Source organism: Cervus elaphus, chromosome 17, assembly GCF_910594005.1.
Source record: "Cervus elaphus chromosome 17, mCerEla1.1, whole genome shotgun sequence".
Classification (NCBI taxonomy): Eukaryota; Metazoa; Chordata; class Mammalia; order Artiodactyla; family Cervidae; genus Cervus; species Cervus elaphus.
Genome location: NC_057831.1, coordinates 17,570,391 through 17,592,202, shown reverse-complemented (window position 1 = coordinate 17,592,202; position 21,812 = coordinate 17,570,391). Strand labels below are relative to the sequence as shown.

Sequence of the window (21,812 nt, the reverse complement as noted above, 5' to 3'; positions counted from 1 at the left end):
TCGATAGAGTTAAAATTATTATAAAATGTCTTTTGAAATGTTTCATCTTAATATTTACACCTAGTTACTATTTATCATTTGTTGTCAAGTATTGTTCTAGGCACTTTACATATAATTATTTGTAATCCTGTAATCCTACGAGGTTGCTGTTTTTAATCCCAATAAGGAAGCTAAAGGTTTAGTGTGGTTAGTTTGCCCAAGTGTACATAGCTAGTGTACCTACTCAGAGTAGACCATAAATCTTTATAAATGTACAACTAATGGTGCTTAATCCATTACCTAGGATGTCACTTTTTCAGTGATTGACTATGGGACAGAAAGGGTACTGATGATACCCTGATACTGAGATTTGCTTTAAAAAAAAGAATACTGTTTTAAGGGTATACCTTCCAGTCAAATCAGATTCAAACTTCAAACACCTTAATTAGAGCAACATCCAGTGATCCAGGTGCTAGTCTGTATCGGTATCTCTGACACCCGGGGAGTCTGGATTGGCAGTATGCTAAGTGTTTTACTAACACGCTAAGAACATGCACTTATGACAAGCACTTAGGCAGGACATGTGCTGCCTTTCAGGAACCCGGTTCCCAGGAAGGGACAAGACCACCATCAATACAATGAAAGTTAAGGGAAACCAGTTGGGCAAGGTGGGTCTTACCTATCAGGAGTGCCGTTTGCTGTACTGAGTTCACAGATGCTTCCATCCCCGGCACCAGGAAGAATGCCTGGCCCCTATGACATACCCGAGAGAGACAGGTGTCGGTGGAGTTTTCAGGTATAGAGCTAGGAGAAAGCTGGGAACAGGAAAGAGAAAGGATGGCTTCTGAATTCTCAAACAGTCTAAAGGAAAACCTGGGAAGAGGGGTAGACTAGAGGTTGGCAAACTAATACCTATGCTCATTTTTGTAAATAAAATTTTACTGGAACACAAGTATGAACACTGATGCACTGTCTGTGGCTGTTCTCACAATATAGCATCCCGGTTTGACTGCAGCGGACAGCCTGGGCTGCAAAGCCCAACACAGTTCCTCTCTGGCTCTGTACAGAAAACTTTTACTCATCTCTGAAAGAGGATGTGAAAGACAGTTATCAAAGAATACTTCTGTGTCTTTAGAGCTTCAGAAAATTTGTCATGTGAAAAATGAATGAATTCTTAGTAAAGATAGCTCCCTTTGACTAGTGTCATCCCACCTTACAAAGTAGACTTTACTTTTAAAGTAGAGTTTAATTCTTGAGAGAAGGAGCTGCGTGTAGGTCACACTGTACTTTTTTGTGACAGGTGAAACTGATTTTTCAGCACCGGGGATGAGAGCTCAGTGATCAGAGGCGGGACATTCTGACCTTTTTTAGTACTTAAACTGTAGTTTCTCAAATGGGAGATGTCATTTATATTAAAACGTTATTAATCAGAGAGATCATTTATTAACACCAAGTATGATCTTTCTACTCAAGTTCCAAGTTAAACAGACTGAAACCAAAACTAAAGGATTCCAAAGAAATTGCATGTTAATTTTATTACGAAAGGGTTGTGTTATCCTGAGACAACTATTATAAACAAAATTCAGCTGTGTCCCTATTGTTTCCACAGCTCAAATTTGATGACATTTTGGTGTCCAGATACATTGGTACCAGTGTCACTGCATCTGAACAAGAGGATTTTATTCAAATAAACCCTCAGACTGATCACTGAAGGAAAAAAAAATGTGTGTATATGCATATGGTGGGTGGCAGGGGTTGAGCTTTTTAATAACATCAGCTAACTTCTCTTAGGTAACCAGAGCTATATAATCTTTGCCTAGAGGGCTGGACCTGTGCTCGCTGGATGAGCTGAGGAGAGTTTCTGTAGTCATTCACCTTGCAAGGGGAGTCATGGAGACAGCAGCACCTGAGGGTCAGGGGCTAAAGGAAAGGTAAACTGTTCAACTGACAGTGAAACCCCTGTCATGACTACAGGAAAAGGTTTAAATGCCCCACTGACCTTGGCATATAGTTGGCACATGTTTTGAACTATACCTGAAACAGCACAAACTACTGCTGAACCAGCAGGTCCCAAGTTTGTTATCAAAACCCAGACTTTTAACCATCTGCAGCCTCTGGCAGATTATTAACAAAGCATATTACTCAAATTTTACATATCATATTAGTAAGAGCTGAATCTTAAAAATAACATCTGGGACTTCCCAGGCAGTCCAGTAGTTAAGACTTCACTTCCACTGCAGGGGGCATGGGTTCAATCCCTCATCTGGGAACTAAGATCCCACATGCTACACAGCACTGCCAAAAAAAAAAAAAAAGCAACGTCTATTATTCCATAAATATGATGATGGTCTGTGAGTGGGACTACCAGACAGTGTATAATAACTTACCATGCAAGATACTGACAGAATCAAACTTTGCAAGTTTGTGACCTCTACTGACTAAGAATTAACTGCTTATATTTCTTCTTCACAATGCCATATAATAGTTCTTGAAGGCTTTTTTTAAAGAGTTAGTCTTATACAAAAAAATGGTAATTCATAAGTAGATTAATTTTTTTATGACCAAGTAAATGATACAAGAATGTAAATTAGAAAAACTTAATTTAAAAATTTCAAATATTAAAGGAAAACAAGTTCTTAGATTTCAAAAGCCCCTAAAAACATTATAAAGTTTTATTTAAAAAAAAAAGTCACAAAATACAAGTTAAATCAGTCAGATATTGAGTAAACTTACAATTTAGTACAAAAGTCTAGTATTACAAATGCTTGTGGATTTTTATCTATAGGAATTCCCTGAGGATTTCATTTCTCCATATATCAAAACCCCTTCACCATGTCCAATATGAACTATTTTGTTATTAAAGCTTAAAACATTTAAAATTACTGAACCATTTAAATTGCTTCAACCAAGTGATACTCCTTTATATGAAAAGAGAAAATCTATTTTGAATACATAAAACAAAATAGCACCTATCATTTAGATTTTGGAGAGAAGTGCAGCTTTTTAGTTAGCATTGAGGCAAAGCAGGGAACCTGCTTCTTTCCGATCGCACTTGGGTCTCTGCAGAAGTCTACTCGGCGCTGAGAAACCTTCCTGTTCACCAGGGTGAGGAGTTCTGTGAACTCCAAAGAGGAGCCGAATTTTCCCAGCATCTCACACAAATCTTGAATATACCATGAACCATTCACAGTTTCCCGATGAGAATAGTAACCTAAAAAAGACAGGAGAAGCCACTGACGTTTCCAGGTTACCTACTGTGACAGAAAATCACTTTTCAAGTCCGAGTTCTCAAAAATCATTGGGCAAGACTAAGATGTGTCCATGATACAGTTTAAAATTTTTTCTCTGCTGACTATTCTCATGTGGAGAAAAAGATTAATTCCACACAGTTCTATAAAAATGGTGTTGATGCTATGTAATTTTCTCCACCTCCTAAAAATTCCCAAGCTAGTAGTAAACTAGGCAATGATTTTTGAGACCGGTGATTAGAAAAAGAAAAACATAAGATTATTTACTACATTAGAGAACAACTGTCATCAAAATATTTTTCAGGGACTTCCCTGGTCATCCAGTGGTTTAGGTGCCACACTTAAAAATTTTTTTTTCAACAACATTTTCCACGAGTGTTAACCATAAAAGCAGTATCACATCACTAACTGACACATTCTGCTGCTAAGCTATTCAATATAATTAGCCTTAGAGCTTTATTTAACATGTAATAGTTTTCAGGAAGGATTTTTCTATAAGGTACTTTATAGTTTTAAATATCACTCTGATCAAGATGTCCATTAAGCTTGTGAGCTTCACAACCAGATCACAAGTCCCATTAAAAAGACCTCACCTAAAATCAAGGCAAGATGAAACGTACAGAAACTTAGCCAAGAAAGCCAATTATACATTTGTATTAAACACCCACACACCTTCTGCCACAGAGTAGCACATGAGGAAGTCGGCTCCAGCTGGAAGTGTGTAAACCGAGGCCGCGTCCACCTGGGTTAGGTTGGCATCCAGCCTGTGTGTCCCGTGATCAACGGCATCCAGAGGGATGACCGGCACGTCGTGCTGGCTGCCCCGACACGCCTACGGGACAAGGAGGAAAATCCCCTCCTTTAGTCACCTGTTCTTCCCCGCGCTTCACGTTCACAGTGAATGTTCCGTACGCCTTTGCAGCAACATCAACAGGATCCACGTTACAGGCGTTTCAGAAACAATGCATTCGGGTTTACAGCAGGCCAAAGCTGACAGTGCTTTTTTTCCCACTTAGGCTTTCTCATAGTTGATGTTTTAAAAAACTGGCATCCTCAACTAGACAGCAAATTATGTTGATTGCAAGGTATACTGTAGAGGGGAAAATATCTGTGGTTTTAAAGTTTCTTATGCATTACGCACACCACAGCACCGAGAGCCACCCCTTCTTTTAGAAAACTACAGTACGTCCCTAAGTGTATCTATTTAATCAGGTAATATATTCCCAGACTGGGTTTTCCCTGCCAAGCTGCAAGGGTCAAAATGACACCACCTGACCTGAGAGCCATTACCAGTGTGCCTCCTGCCTTCTGCTCCCTCTTTAAAGCGAGGGCTCAGATTCGCACTAATTCTGACTCATACAAAGGCTAAATAACATTCAATGACTGTTACGGGCTTTTGTCCCCGCTCCATTTATTTATTTTTTGGCAGGGTCCTTCTCCCTGGGAATTTGGTCTTCTTTCAGTCAATAGGTCCCACCCCCATTTATATATTGAGGGCTTCAATATAAAACAAATAACCTCCAATATTTCAGATGTAACTGTATATGGTGACATGGTCTTTAAAGAGGTAATTAGGGTAAAATGAGGCCTATTGGTGGGCCCTAACCCACTATGACTGGTGTCCTTGTAATGTCAAAATCACAGATCATGACAATATTTAAAAAGTGTGAAATATAAAATTACCCAAATGGGACAGAGACACAAAGTGAGCAAATGCTATTGGAAAAATGGTATCAACACAGGGTTGCCGCAAACCTTCAGTTTGTTTTAAAAAAGCGAGAGTGTAAAAATACGCAAAGCACAATAAATCGAGGTACGTCTGTACGCTCTTCTGGCAGCCCTCGTAAACTTAAGTTCAGTGCTCTAACAAGACTGCTACAGTATTATAAATGTGTCCATCAATTCTGAAATGGCTGAAGAATTATCAGCTTTAAAAGAAACATTCTGATGGATTTCAGAGTTACCAGATAAACAGAAGATTCGTGATACCCTATTTTTACAGGGAGATTTTAATCTTATTTTGTATTATCAGGCTTATCGTCAGACCTTTTCTACTGTCTCCCTAAATGGAATGTAGAGCATGTGGAACTCAATGCCAGTGCTTGTCAAATCACCTGCGGTAAGCCTTTACTGGCTGAGGCTGTGCCATTTCCCGGGCACTGTTCAAAGCGTTTTTCACCTTAGGCCAGGTCATCTTATCCTCCCAATCACCCTATGAGGCAGTGCTCCTGTGATGAAGAATCTGATGCACAGAGAAATAAAATAACTTGGCAAAACATTTTCCTTGATTTAGTTCCTGACAGTGCTGGCCACTCCCCCTTTTCCATGAACAATCACCCATCATTCTTATGATTTTCTCCTACTCTTCTGAGCCATCCTCCTCATCATCTTCCCTCTGCCCATTCCTCACCGGTACCCCTCATTTCTGCTCTATGCTTGTTTTTGGTGGTACCATGCAGCTTGTGGGGTCTTAGATTCCCAACCAGGGACTGAAGCCGGAGCCCTGGCAGTCACGGTGTGCTGTCAATGGACCACAAGGGAATTCCCTCTCTACATGCCTTTTTCAGGGTGTCCTTGACACGGAGAAGCTCACCTACTCCCACGCCTCCCAGTACCATCTATCCGCTCTTTACTGCCCATTCTCTAACCCAGGCCGCCTCTCTCAGTTACCATCCATCCCCTCGTTACTCCCAACTAACTTCTCTAGCCTAGGCCTCCTGTCTCAAGTTTCGACCTGTATTTCCAACATGTCTCACAGACGCCCCAGTGCCGCAGTCCAACAAGAAACCAGGGAGTCATCCTTGACTTCTTTTTTTTTTTTAAGTAGCCCCCTACTCCCTCTCTCAAGGAATGGCAGGGTGTGAGATGTGGCCGTGTACTTCGTGCAGCCCGGCAACATCAGGAATTCCCATTTTTTTCCAGAAATCCTTCCTGAGGTACCAAAGGGGATGTTATTCAGGCCCCTCCAAATATTTTTATTCTTAGCCACATCTTGGCTTAAGGGAAATGGGAAAGGACCAGAAGTCTAGCTGGGACGAGAAGTCTTCATGCCCACACTGTCCTCACCGGCTGGCACGTTCTCCAGCCCCAGAGCTAAACCTGGTCTGAGCAGGTGGTGCCCTCACCACCCCGGTCCATCAGCAGACCCTTTCTCCAGAGGCCCACCCTACCTTAACATTGGGCTGGGCCAGGGAGTCATTTCCAAGTAATTTTGAGTCATTTGCAAGTAATAAAGATACTGAGCATCTTTATGTTAAGAAAGAACTACCACAAACAGCTCAAGCTGCAACTCTGATTGGCTAGGATTCAAAAAGGGCCTTTTCTGATTACTGGAGAAAGTTAACTTCCAAAATCAGCTTTAGTTCATTCTAATCACATGTACAGAACCATGGCCTTTATAATTAAGACTATAACACAATCAGTCTTACCTGAATGATAAATATCTTGGGTTTTCCAACCAGGCTCTGACACTTGTCTCCTTTGAACAAGCCTGTTAACGTCTGAATTTCAATTTTGGCATCATATGCATAGATGTGGTTGCCTTCACCGTGACTCAGGAAAACACACAAAAAGCAATCTGCATCTACGTGGCTGGCAGTTGATGCTAAAAAGGACCCCAAAAGTTATTTAGAAATGAAAATAAGGTACTTATTATCTACATGTAAAATTTTAATTTACTAATACTAGAATAAAGTTTCACATAATTGAGGGGAAATTTATTATAAAATGTCTAATGAAACCACTTATTTAATTAAGCAGTACTGTATCTGACTTTTAAACATCCAAATTATTACAGTTCAAAGTTTGAACAGGTTTTTGTTAGCTTTTTTAAAACAGAATAATGACATGGAAAACCTAAAGGGATTATTATGGGGAACCCCTAAAAAGTTTCTTTGAATCAGCAGAGACCTTCTTAGGGCAGACTGGAAAGACGCAGAAACTGCCCCGTAACACTTCCCTAAGTGTCGCTGCACCATCACTATTACGTCTGCAGCGCTTGGAGCTTCCCAGAGTGTTAAGACACGAGGCTGAGCAGCAAGCAAAGTAGGAAAGTTGGTGAGCAGCCAGTTATTATTTACAGCAGCAGAAATTATTTACAGATTAAAGAAGAGCCCTGGTATAAGGGTCCTCAAAAAATTAAAAACAGAGCTACTACCATAGCCGACATTTCCACTTCTGGGTATTTATCCAAAGACAACAAAAACACTAGCTTGTAAAGATATATGAACCCTCGTATTCTCTGCAGCATTATTACAACAGCCAAGATACAGAAACAACCCAAATGTCCATTAATGGATGAATGGATAAAGAAAGTGTGGTCTGCACATATACAGTGGATTAGCATTCAGTCATTAAAAAAAGGAAAATTTGCAATTTGCAACAACACGGATGAACCCCGAGGGCATTATGCTAAGTGACACAAGTCAGAGCAGGACATGATCACGTCACTGTATGTGGGAACTAAAAACCCAGCAAGCCAGCAAGCAGAACCAAGTTCAGAGGTGCAGAGAACAGACTGCTGGCAGCCGGGGCAGGGGAAGGAGAATCGTGAGGCAAAATGGTGAAGGGGTCAAATGGTGTAAACTCGCAGTTACAAAATAAATGAGTCCTGAGGATGTTAATGTACAGTATGATGACGACAGTTAGCAGTACTGTACTGCATATTTGAAAGTTGCTAAGAGAATAAACTTAAAAGTCACTAGAAAAGATTTGATAACTATGAATGGTGACGGTAACTAGACTTCTGGTGGCAATTGTTCCCCAGTGTACACAAATGCAACGCCATGGCCTGCAGCACATCAGGCTTCTCTGTGTGTCAGTTACACCTCAATTAAAAAAAAAAGTTCTGAAGAAAGTTTAATGATGTAATTGTTTTAATAGTCCATTGACAAATTACTTAAGAATCCATGACACGTGGTGATTATTATACACATTAGGTTGTTAATTTACCTACTGCATGCTGCTGCTGCTGCTAAGTCGCTTCAGTCATGTCTGACTCTGTGCGACCCCACAGATGGCAGCCCACCAGGCTCCTCTGTCCTTGGGATGCTCCAGGCAAGAACACTGGAGTGGGTTGTCATTTCCTTCTCCAATGCATGCATGCATGCTAAGTCGCTTCAGCCATGTCCAACTCTGCGACCCTACGGATAGCAGCCCACCAGGCTCCTCTGTCCACGGGATTCTCTAGGCAAGAATACTGGAGTGGGTTGCCATTTCCTTCTCCAACCTACTGCATAGTGATGTATAAATTAAGATATAATGTATGTAAATCAGAAGTATTTTGAAGTCAGTAAAAAACTTGGGTATGGAAGGAGTCAGTTAAAAAATGACTGCCCAGCATCTGTAGTATTTGCATCTTAGGCTTTTAATTGCCAAATGAAAAGATCATTACATTCATTTCCAGAGTAACAGACTGTAGTGGTATATAAACTATAACTTGGTAGGCATAATACTTTGCAAAGGTCTCTAAATCTGCTGAGTAATGTATAATCAGAGAGGCACCAGCAAAACCTATAACCCATGCTAAATTAATTGACAAGCCTTTTTTACAACAGTTAATTATTTGGACCTGTCTTCATACAAGGATAATTAAAAACTACTCAGTCCCATCAAAGGAAGATGAATAGGAAAACTACTTACCCTCGTGAATTTTGAGCAATAGTTCTTCTGCTCTAAGATCATCAAAACATTTTACTTCAAATCCTAGATCTGAAAACCTGGAGATTAAATTGGATACTAGCTTATGAGCTATTCAAAACTGTCATATACTCCTAATTATTTGAGGAATCTATACACATTTTTATGACATATAAATTGACTTTTCTTTAGGGAGAAAGAAAAATCAAATACGACAATGATGGTTTTCCTCGATTACCCATGGCAGGAAGGGATTTATTCATGATAACTAATTTAAGTTAGAATATACTGCTGTCTACTATGCAGATATATTTATAAGAATGCAAAGACTGTTGACATTTAATAGAACAGGATTAAGGGGAAAATTCAGGCAAGTTCTTAAGGAAGGCTGGGCCCAAGTGAGGTTCATCCTCAAATACTCTTGCTCTGTTATTTCTACAGTGCGGACAAGTAGTTATCACTTAAATATCTGACCATCTGGATGTTAAATAAAACAATACTACCTGCGCCTAAGATTGTCTCTGTCGGCACTGGTGCCCCGCCTCTCTGGCAGGGTTAAGTGCCAGAAGAACCTCTCATGATTGAAGATTAATGCAATTCCTCTCCTCTTGTGGTCCATTTTGTACTTTTCAGCCGGATCAAACATTTCTCTGTTTAGAAAAAGTTTAAAAAATCATATTAAATAATAAGCTCCTCCAAGCCCAAGGTCAACGCGCAGAACAGACAGAGGTCTGCTGCTTCCTCCCGCGCCAGGCCGACAGGCCACCGCCGTGCCCTGGGCAGGCCTCCCAGCCACGCTGGTCAGGGAAGCCCTGAAACATCTCTGTACCAACCGGTAAACGGCAGCCATCCTGAGCACACCACTCCCACCCCCCCAGTTCCTCTGCTTGGGTGTCTTTTCCCCAGGGCTCCAGGGACCAGGGACCAAAGACGGTGGTCTGGCCCAGGCCAAGGCCGTCCCAACTGTTCCATATCTTGAGCCTCAAGTCCCTTCAGAAACAGGGGCAGCAACCAACCCGCACACCTACAAGCCAACCCTCCAGATGCTGAAACCTGGCATTCTCCGCTCTGCTTTTCAGAGCCCATGTCCCTTTCTTTCTTTGATTTCTGTAGGCTGATGATGACCACTAAAGGAAAAGACCTCTGTGAGTAAACAGAACATTATTACCTCCTAGGGAAGGCATCTATTTCGGTCATGTTTTGTTCTTCACCTATTAAAAGAAAGTAGGGCCTTGTTAACATACTTTTTGATTTATGGTCATAAAACACATTAGGAACTCCCAGCTGCCTTGATTCCTATCTGCTAAGCTCCTTCTGTCTTGGTCGGTTTAAAAGTCAAAGGATGTGAGAAGGGGTAAGGGAGAAGGAAGGGAAAGTGCTGTTAATAATAAATGAACTGTACGTGCCACAACTAGAGAAGCCCGCACACCGCAACCACAGAAAGCCCACGCACTTCAAGGAAGACCCAGCGCAGCCAAAATAAATAAACGAACCGTAAATGCAGAGCTCAGTTTTCTCACCTCCAACTCTTACATGCAAAATAAAAAAAGATCATAAACAGAAATGGAAAAACACTACTCAAATTTATTTGTTGCACACTATGCCAAAAGTAACAAACGTAGCTCTGTGATCGTGAAGCTCAAATGAAATATGAAATTGCTTTATTTTGCAGAAAATGTTTTTTGCAAATATTCTCTGAAACAGAGAAGGAGTGAAGTCAAGCAAGAGAACTGAACACAGCGTGGTTGACACTGGATTACCCTACTGCCTGGAAGCGGCAGACGTTTTGGTGGAGGAAGGGAAGGGCAAAGACTCAGATTCTGACCTCCTGCATGACACATGCATGCTTGTTATGATCCTATAATGGGGACCCTCCTCTCCCAACCCAAGATCAGACTTCCCCACCCACAAGACAACCTCTCACTGAATCCTTCTCCCAAGAATAGTGCTGTGCATCAGAACCTCTGCAGCGACAGAATTCCCTACCCCAGCTGTCTCTGGGGGCAGCCACTGGCCACATGTGCTTTTGAGCCCTTGAACTTTGGCTAGTGCAACTGAGGAACTCAAATTTTAATTAACTTCAACTAAATTAAATTTATATAACATGTGTGGCCAGTGGCTTCTCTACTGGACAGCACCAGTGAGTCTGACATCTTCTATCAGAAGAGTCCATATGCTCATGAGTCTGCTTTTACCTGATAAACAGCTTGAGAGGGGACAGAAAGTGACGACTACACAAATACTAATAATGGAGCAAGATGCCCCTTTCAGTTGAGGTCTTAGAAGGAAGGAGGACAGACCCTAGGGGTAAACTCCTACCCATCATCTCCCTGCCAAGAGGGTGGAGTTCCCCTCACTCCTTGGAGTCTCTCCCTCATGCCTGATGGTTCTAACCTCATGTCTCCTCACTGACAAAAGTCCACCTAGGGAGAGAGAATGAGGAGAGGGAGAATTCAACTCCAGGGCCCTTTACCAGTCACTCTCAGCCTGCTCCTCCTGGACTGCATCCAGCATTCAAACCAGCCAAGACCCCAGAGAGGCACCACCCTTGTTCCAATAGGCCCCAATCAGTTTTCCTTAACCTTCTGCATCAATCCCTGGCCTGGGTGATAAAATGCAGATTCCTGGTACGTAACCCAGATTTATAGAATCAGAATCGTGGGAGATGTGACAAGGTGATTTTTACTCACACCAAAGATTAGGAGTCAGAAACAGCCTCTCTAATGCATCCTCCCCACTCCCGAGGCTTCCACGCTACCCTCATCCTGCCCTGAGGCAGATCCTGCGTATTCCACACCGTGTTGTACTGGGGACCCTTCCTACCAAGCTCTCCTCTATCCAGGGACACCCCTACCACGAAGCTGCTTACTGGGGGATCTCCTATTTCACACAATGCCCTACTGAGACACGACCTACTCCACACCATGTTTTAGAAGGGGCCCTGCCCACCCCACACACTGCTCTACAAAGGGTACGTGGCACCTCGTACCCTGTCCCACCAGGAGACTTCTACTCCACACACCGACCCTGGGGACTATTAATACTTCCTGCTGGACACACTATCAGAGTCATTCCACACGCGTTTCTACTAGAACTCTTCCCACCCCTGCGCTTGATGCTGGGGAGACTTCCGACCACACACAGCTCTCTGCAGGGACACCTCCTCCTCCAGAACTCCTATCCAGAATACTTCCTACGTCACACGCTGGTCTACTGTGAAACCTCCTCCTCCACACACTGCTCTCCTGCCAGGATGCTCCCTACCCCACACACGGCTGAACAGCCGACGCTTCCTGATCAGACACACTCCACTCGGGAGGCTGCCCCAGTGAACACACAGCTCTGGGGGGCACTTCCGGTTCCACCCTCTGCTGGGCCCAGGACACCTCCTCCGACACAGCCTGTTCTACCAGGATTACTTCCGACACCACACGCTGTTCCCCCCGGGACACTTACAATCTGCTGTACCCGGAATACCTCCTAGTCCAGGCGATGATGTGCTGGGCCGCTTCCCGGCTCACACACTGCGGGAGGGAATGCAGCCAGCGCCACACCCTGCTCTCCTTCGGGAACTCTGCATCCACACACGGTCTTCCCTGGGGACCTCGTCCTCCACACACTGCCCCACCAAGGTCTCCCGTTCCACCTCTGCCCTGCTGCATCCGGGACACACCCTACTCCACACTACTACTTCGCCAGGTTACTTCCCGTCACGCTGCTGCGGTCTGGATACAACCTCTTGTTCCTCTACAGAGACTCTGCCCGGAGTTCTCCCCGCTCCACACCCTGCTCTGTGGACGGATATTTCCCTCTCTGCACACTCTGCACCAGTGACTTCCTCCTCCACACAGTGCTCCCCCGAGGAGACACCTCCCTCCTTATGCCACACGCTGCCAGACACGTCCTGCTCCACACACCGCTCTGCAAGCGGTGTCTCCGGCTCCACGCTCTGCTCCGCGCCTGGGACCTTCCTGCCCCAGTGTTCTCCGTGGTCACCTACTCCACACACAGCTCTATGTGACGTGCTTCTTACCACCACGGTGCTCCAGCCAGGGTCGTTCCTTCACTGTTCCTCAGGCCTCTTTACCTGGAGATGTCCTCCTAAACAGTGCTATACAAGGGACCCTCCCCTACTGCACTCACCGAGGACACTCCCTTCCCCAGACACTTCCACTGAACATACGTCCTCCTCTTCCCACACCACACACCGCCACACCCAGAATACATCCTGCCCCACACACTGCTGTACCAGGGAGAATTTCCTGCTCCACACTGCTCCACGGGGACATTTCCTACCAAGACTCCCCTCTGCTCAGGGATACCGCCCTCCTGAACACACAACTCTTCAAGGCTGACTTCCCACTCTGCATACTGAGCTACCCCAAATCCCTCCGAGCCCATGAACTCCTCCACCCAGCATACTTCCTACAACCCAGCGATACAGTAGGATACTTTCTCATCCACACACTGCTCCCCTGGGACACTGCCCACGCCACACAGTGCTCTGCTGGGGCTACTTCCTAGCCACACACTGTTCTAACTGGGATTCCTCCTAGCCAACAGATTGCCCTCCCAGAAGACCTCTTATTCCACACATTGTCTAGTGGGGTTCCTTCCTGCTCCCCACACTGTTCTACTAAGCAATGTAGAGCATTTCCTCTCCTTCCATTTTCAAAAGCATTCCATGATCTACCTTTTTTTTTTCTTACCTCCTTTTAATACCCTTACCTCCTTATCATTAAAACAATTACATAATAAAGAAATAGAATCACTCAAACTAAACACATTAAATCTATATCTAAAATTCAATCTCACCTCAAGAAACAAGAAAAATCTCAAACTGACCTCACACTTAAAGCAACTAGAGAAAGAACATCAATAACAACAACAAAAACACCAAAGTTTAGTAGAAGGAATGAATCATAAAGATGAGAGCAGAAATAAATGAAATAGAAATGAAGAAAACAATAGCAAAAATCAATAAAACTAAAAGTTGGTTCTTTGAGAAGATACAATTGGTACGTCTTTAGCCAGAATCATTAAGAAAAAAAGGGAGAGAATTCAAATCAACAAATTCAGAAATGAAAAAGGAGAAATGAACAACTAATACTGCAGAAATACAAAGCATCATAAGAGACTATTATAAGCAACTATATGATAATAAAATAGACGACCTGGAAGAAATGGACAAATTCTTGGAAAGGTACAACTTTTCAAGAATGGACTGAGAAGAATTAGAAAATATAAACAGACCAATCACAAATAAGGACATTGAAATTGTAATTAAAAACCTTTCAACAAACAAAGGGCCAGGACCAGATGGCTTCACAGGCAAATTCTGTCAAACATTTAGAGAAGAGATAACACCTGTCTTTCTCAAACTTTTCCCAAAAATTGTAGAGGAAGGAGCACTCCCAAACTCATTCTACAAGGCCACCATGACCCTGACACCAAAACCAGACAAATAAATTACCAAAAAAAATTACAGAACAATACCACTGATGAACAAAGACACAAAATCCTCAACAAAATCCTCGCAAACAGAATGCAGCAACACATTAAAAGACTCATACACCGTGATCAAGTGGGATTTATCCCAGGGGTGTAAGGATTCTTCAATATAGTCAAATCAATGTGATACACTGTATTAAATTAAATAAAAACCATATGATCATCTCAATAGATGCATAAAAAGTTTTTGACAAAATTTAACAGCCATGTATGATAAAAACTCTCCAGAAAGTGGGCATAGAGGGGATCTACTTCAATATAATAATGGCCATATACAACAGTCCCACAGCAAACATCATTCTTAATGGTGAAAAACTGAAAGCATTTCCTCTAAGATCAGTAATGAGACAAGGATGTTCACTCTCACTATTATTATTTAGCATGGCTTTGGAAGTTGGTGGCTTAGACAGTAAAGAATCTGCCTGCAATGCAGGAGACCCAAATTCAACCCCTGGGTTGGGAAGATTCCCCTGGAGAAGGGAAAAAAAAATAAACAAATGGGACCTAATTAAACTCGAAAGCTTTTGCACAGCAAAGGAAACCATAAACAAGATGAAGAGACAACTCTCAGAATGGGAGAAAATAATTGCAAACGAAGCAACAGATAAAGGCTTCATCTCCAAAATATACAAACAATTCATGCAGCTCAATATAAAAAACAAAAAACAGGGACTTTGCCGGTAGTCCAGTGGCTAAGACTCCAAGCTCCCAATGCAGGAGGCCAGGGTACAATCCCTGGTCAGGGAACTAGATCCCACAAGCCACAACTAAGAGTTCGATTGCACAACTAAAGATCCTACATGCTGCAACAAAGATCGAGATCCTGTGTGCTGCAACTAAGACCCAGCCCAACCAAACAAATAAGAAAATGTTAAAAAATATAAACAACCCAATCAAAAAATGGGAGGAAGACCTAAATAGACATTTCTCCAAAGAAGACATACAGATGGCCAACAAACCCATGACAAGATGCTCAACATTGCTAATTATTATAGAAAGGCAAATTAAAACTACAACGAGGTATCACCACATACCAGTCAGAATGGACATCATCAAAAAATCTACAAACAATAAATGCTGGAGAGGATGTGGAGAAAAGGGAACCCTCAAAAAAAAGAAAAAGAAAAGGGAACCCTCTTGCACTGTTGGGAATGTAAATTGCTGTGGCCATCATGGAGAACGGTATGGAGATTCCTTTAAAATAGTAGGAATAAAACTACCACATGACCCAGGACTCTCCCAGCACTACTGGGCATATACCCTGAGGAAACCAGAACTGAAAAAGACACATGTACCCCAATGTTCACAGCAGGGCTATTTACAAAAGACAGGGCATGGAAGCAACCGAAGTGTCCACCAACAGATGAATGGACAAAGATGATGTGGCACAAATACACAAATGGAGTATTACTCAGACATAAAAAGGAACAAAATTAGGTCATCTGTAGAGATCTGGATGGACCCATAGTCTTTCCTACAGAGTCAAGTAAATCAGAAAGAGTAAAACAAATATCGTATATTAAGGCAGGTATGTGGAAATCGAGAAAAATGGCAAATGAACCTAGTTCCAGGAGAGGAAAAGAGAGGCAGCTGTAGAGAATGGACAGGTGGACACAGTGGGAGAAGGCAAGGATAGGATGAACTGGAAAATTATGATTGACATATATACACTATGATATGTAAAATAGATAGTGTGGTGGGAACCTGCCATTATAGCAAGGAGAACTCAGCTCATTGCTGTGTAATGAATGACCTAGATGGATGGCATAGAGCAGGTGGGCGGTGGGAAGGAGGCCCATGAGGGAGGGTCTACATGTATACATATAGCTGATTCACATCTTTGAACAGCAGAAACTAACACACATTGTAAAGGAATTACACTTCAATTAAAAAAAAAAAATCTTTCTCTGAAAGCCAATCACTTCCTTCATCCTCCAAGAACCTGCACAGGCTGGAGGGCACTGAGTCTCTTCTGAGACCCCCAGAGGAGCTGAGACCCAGCAGATCACCTCCCCCAGCTTTTGCACCTTGTTGGTAGCGAGCTTAAGGCAGCCTGGAGTGTCCCTGCCAACCGGCTGGTCACCGAACTAACTCAAGTCCCTGAGAGTGAAAGCACAGGAGATGTACACTCTATTGGATCCCTAAGGTTTCCTTTTCATAGTCTGAGGAAGGAGCCTCATAGTTCTCCTGGGCTGATGTAATTTACACTGTGTGTTTGAGTCATCTCAAATATTGCTGTCAGCTTATAGATTTAGGGAAGACAGCTAGTATTAAGTAGTTCAAGATTAACTAGTTTAAAATAACATTCAGTTTCAAAGTTAACAGGACCATCTTAATGAGGCTTTTTTTTTTTTTTTAAGTTTTTTTTTGTTGTCACTGTTAACAAATAGACATAGAAAGAAACTGGGCTCTGAAAACTTAATTCTGAACCTCACAGGCTCTAACCTTCACGCTGCTATAAACAGGCGCCCTGTATCCTACAATATCAACACTGATCTGGTCCAGCTGCCAGTCTGTTCTAGCAGTTTGCTGAATCGGAACAGAAAGTTATGGAGACAGAGATTAGAACGGAAGTTCCAAAACTTCCTCGGAGCTGATCAATTTTACCCAGCTTCAGAGAACATACATTATTGAGGCAGGAGACAGTTGGACTCTAGAACAGACATGTACAACTGGCCCCTTGACAAGGGGCGGGGGAGGAAAAGATAGGCTCCAGGCCAGACACTCCCAGCCCTCTGCTTACACATCCTGAGGCAAGAGACAGATGGGCTTTGGGCTAGGTATTTATGACCAGACTGCTGTCTGGTCTACATTTCAAGATCTGCTCTTGGATATAAAAACAGCAGGAATACAGTGGATAACCAGACCTTATGGGTTACCCACTGGGTACCTTATGGCAGGAACAGAGTGGCCAAACTCTGTTAGAAGATCAAGAGGTCATACATTTCCCATTCTTAGGGCAAAGGAGACACTGCTGCTGCTAAGTCGCTTCAGTCGTGGCCAACTCTGTGCAGCCCACCAGGCTCCCCTGTCCCTGGGATTCTCCAGGCAAGAACACTGGAGTGGGTTGCCATTTCCTTCTCCAATGCGTGAAAGTGAAAGTGAAGTCCCTCAGTCGTGTCCGACTCTTAGCAACTCCATGGACCCCAACCTACCAGGCTCCTCCGTCCATGGGATTTTCCAGGCAAGAGTACTGGAGTGGGGTGCCATTGCCTTCTCCGAAAGGAGACACTACATATGTGCAAAAGGCTTCAAGGGGCCAAAAAAGGCAGGGATGTCAGACCACAGTAAGTCTTGCTACTCCCCCCACCATATGCCTCTGTGATGAAATCCATCTTGACTGAGGGGTGCAGGCATACCCAGGGGAGGGTCCTGAGACAAACTGACTGAGGGGTGGAGAGTAGGGGCAGGTAGGGGTGTCAAAACAAGACAACGGGCCAAAGGTGAACAAAGAGCAGGAGTGAAAGTCACTCAGTCGTGACCGACTCTGCGACCCCATGGACTGTAGCCCACCAGGCTCCTCTGTCCATGGGATTCTCCAGGCAACAATACTGGAGTGGGTTGCCACGCCCTTGTCCAGGGGATCTTCCCGACCCAGGGATCTTCCCGACCCAGGGATCAAGCCCTCATTGCAGGCAGCTTCTTTACCGTCTTAGCCACCAGCACTGTCCGAATAAATGACTTAACCATCTCGCAAAGTCGGACACAACTGAGAGACTGAACGAACTTTTTACTGTCTTTTTACTGTGTCCTCATCAGAGAGGACACACCCACACCCTTTGTCTGCAGTATGCATCTCAGGCTTGCTTCTATCTTAACAGTCTCTCTGTGTTCGCTCCCATTTGTCGTTGTGCTGTGTCTCTAATAATAAACTTTGTACCTGCATTTAGTTTTTGCCTCCATGAAAAGTGCATTTTTCACTAGGGGCAAGAGTCAGGGAAAAACAGGTTTGAGCCTCTAGCCCTTACTGGTCTGGAAGCTAGGATTCCTGGTTTTCATCAAGGCTACCCAGATTCAATTCCTGGGCAGGGAATTACAATCTCACTTCATGCCACAGCTCACTGCTGCCTCTCTGAGATCATTATGATTCTGTCACAGTCATTTTAAACTGTATGTGCCCAACAGACCAGCTTTCAGGAAGGGTGCACAGTATCATTATACTGCATAACGTGAAGAGCCAGCTCACTGGAAAAGACCCTGATGCTGGGAAAGACTGAGGGCAGGAGGAGAAGGGGATGACAGAGGGTGAGACGGTTGGATGGCATCACTGACTCAATGGACATGGGTTTGAGCAAGCTCCAGGAGACGGTGAAGGACAGGGAAGCCTGGGATGCTGCAGTCCGTGGGGTAGCAAAGAGTCGGACACAACTTAGCGACTGAATGGCATACTGCATGAATACAAATAAACTGGTTTTGTTGACGTGGAGAAAATAAATCTTAGTGAGGGAGATACTCTATATACGATTTATAAATTCCTTTTCATCTGCAATTTTTCTCAGAAATGAGGCAACGAGACTCTTGACCTCTCCTCCCTTCTCCTTGTCTCTGATTTATGCAATTTTCCTCTCCATCATAATGTAACCATTTCTTTGCTCAAACCAGATTTTACAAAACCAATCAATCATTCTTTTTCCTCCACACCTTAACCTGAGAAGGCCTCCAATCACCATTTCTTGATGACTTGGCACATGAGATAATTTTATCTCACTCTGCTCCACAGGCCCTTTGAGACAGAGAAAGTGCAAGGGGCTTATCTAAGGTCGGTGCCTTGGAGTTGGTACCAAAAGGCCCGGTTCTGCCTGCAGATTGCAAAGTCCGTGCACTCCCTATTAACACGGTAAAACCACTCCCACCAGGGAGAGACCAGAAACCTTTCTAAACCAAGTGCTCACTTCTCCAAACTTCTTCAGTATCTAATGTCGTCATCTTCATTCACTGCAGTATCTGTGACAATCTACCCATATTCCTTATCAAGGACTGGTTTAATAATCCTACCTTCAGTGACTCATGTCAGGCCTAGAATACATAGGAAAAGGAGCAATGTGGACAAAGAAAGGGGAGCCAAGTCGGGAGAGGAAGGAAACCATTACAGGAACCGCAGGGGATGTGCAGTGACTAGCACTGCCTCAAGCATCCAGCCCTCGTTCCCGAACCCCTCCCCTGGGGTTCCAAGAGGGAAATGGTTGCAGGACATCATCAGGGTAACTCCACTTCCTGAACATCCGTGGTGACTTTTACAACGTGCCTCTGCGACGAGGCTTGTTTTATGTAGCAAAGAACAAAAAGCTCTGGAATAAAGGCACTCTGTGGATTGACCGCCGGCGAGTCAAACCACTCTCCACCTTCCTCCCCCCCCGCCCCGCCCTTTTTAAAACTATGGCCAGGCTCAGAGTTTCTAAACCTTATCAGTAATGTAATTATAAGTGACAGGGAAGAACATCCTAAAGCGTGTGTTTAGAAGCTGATTATTTTGTAGAGAAAATTTTAGTCGCTGTGTCCGACTTTTTGAGACCCCATGGACCTTAGCCGGCCAGGCTCCTCTGTCCGTGGGATTCTCCAGGTGAGAATACTGGGGTGGGTCGCCATGCCCTCCTCCAGGGGATCTGCCCGACCCAGGGAGCCGACTCAGGTCTCCTGCTTTAGCAGGCGGATTCTTTACCGTCTGAGCCACCAGGGAACCCCCCAGAGAAAAGTTACCGTGGCCTAACGTTAAACTCACAAATAACTGCAGGTTTCCCAGATGCAGGAGAACCATGGGGGGCTGTGCAGCTACCAAGGCCTGACTTTCATCTCCAGTTTCCGTGCTGGCAAGCCCGGGGCTTCTCTCTGCCCGGCCGCCCCCGCGGGCTGCTCACGCTCCACTGTTACTACAGGCAAACACTTATTTTTACGTAGAAGGGAAAAAAATAAGGCCCAACAAGACCCAAAAGTTAACTTTTCTTACGACCAGGCGCAGTTAAAGTTCAAATTGCCACGACAGCTAGGAAGAGATCAGTGCCCGGAGGACAAAAGCGGCCGGGGCACTCCCCAGCGCCCAGCGCCGCCACCAGAGACCGCAAGGAGGCGGCGGCGAGGTCCCGGAGTTGTTTTTCTGAGCCCAGAAGCTCCGCGGCGCCCACCCGACCTGAGCGCTTCCCTCCAAGACCCTCAACTTCTCCCGGCCTCCGAGCAAAGCCGGGGCAACCCGCGTCCCCACTCGCGCCCGCGCGCCCCGCTCGGCACCCGCCACCTACCCGCACCGCGAGCCGGGCGGAGCGCAGGCTCGGAGCTCATCGCAGCGGAGAGCGTGGCACCGACGCCCGGGCGGCCTCCGCTTCCTGAAGCCGGGCCGCTGCCCCCGCCCCTTCCCCCGCCCCCGCCGCCCCGGCTCCCAGCCTTCCCGCGGTGGAGGCGGGCTCGGGGGGTCGGGGGGTGCCCTTGGCTTCGCTCGGAGCTCGCCGCGGCCGGAGCGCCCGGGCACGGCGGAGGACGCGGTCTCGCCCGCCTGGCGCCTGGGGAGCCGAAGCCGGCCTTCGGGAGATGTCAGCAGCGACTCCGAAGACAAGCCGCAGTCCCGGGGTGGGAGGCTGCAGGCAACTACAGACCGCCGGCGGCGAGCCCCGGATCGCTCGAGCTCCGCCCCCAGTCTCTGCTCCTCGCGCGTCTCCAAGGTGTGCGCTGCCGCGTTTTCCCCTTTTCCCAGTGCCGGTGACTTGTTAGGAGGACTTTAAAACGCTCTTTGTATAGCGGATCCGGGACTAAGTAAACTGGAGGCAACTCCAGAATTTCCAAGTCTGACTTTCATATGTAGTGTTAATTCTGGAAAGGAATCATGCAGAAATTCGGAGACCCGATTTTGGGCTCTGTAGATTATGACTTTTACTGAGCATGTTTGCTGCATTTAATTGAGCTCCTCTTCGGGTGGCTGGTTATTGTGTAAATTTGCTTCAACGAGTAACTCCTGACATTGGAAGAAAACGTGGCCTCATCTTTTCCAACTTCTCGTGGTCTCGTCATTTAAAAAGTAACCAATAGCAGACGGGGGGAAATGTGTTAAGACACGACTTTCAATATATTAGCCTAAGAGATCCGATTTCTATAAATGGGATTTCCCAGGTGGCGCTCAGTCGGTAAAGAACCTGCCTGCAATGCAGGAGACCTGGGTTCGATCCCTGGGTCGGGAAGATCCCCTGGAGAAGGGAATAGCAACCCACTTTAGTATTCTTGTCTGGAAAATCCCATGAACAGAGGAGCTTGGCAGGCTACAGTCCATGCACTCGCAAGAGTCCGACACGATTTAGTGACTAAACCAACACCACAGGAGGCGCTAGTGGTAAATAACTGGCTGCCAATGCTGGAGATCCCAGAGACAAGGTTCAATCTCTGGGTCAGGAAGATCCCCTGGAGGAGGTCAAGCACGCACTCCAGTATTCCTGCCTGGAGAATCCCACGGCCAGA

At 44.9% G+C, this 21,812-nt stretch overlaps 1 protein-coding gene across 2 annotated transcripts; it reads right to left on the bottom strand.

The window, feature by feature from the left end:
* Positions 1-2,563: 2,563 nt before the first annotated feature.
* Positions 2,564-21,074, bottom strand: CASP6 (caspase 6). 2 transcript variants are annotated; one of them, XM_043870894.1, is made up of 7 exons: positions 20,609-21,057; positions 10,033-10,075; positions 9,368-9,514; positions 8,868-8,944; positions 6,656-6,831; positions 3,900-4,059; positions 2,564-3,190 (listed from the first exon to the last, which is right to left on the bottom strand). In XM_043870894.1, the coding sequence occupies exons 1-7, from the start codon at positions 20,646-20,648 to the stop codon at positions 2,952-2,954; spliced, it is 882 nt and encodes a 293-aa protein (XP_043726829.1). In that variant the 5' UTR covers positions 20,649-21,057; the 3' UTR covers positions 2,564-2,951. The 2 variants fall into 2 exon arrangements, with proteins under 2 accessions (XP_043726829.1, XP_043726830.1); XM_043870895.1 differs by lacking the exon at positions 10,033-10,075 and having other exon boundaries at positions 20,609-21,074.
* Positions 21,075-21,812: the final 738 nt, after the last annotated feature.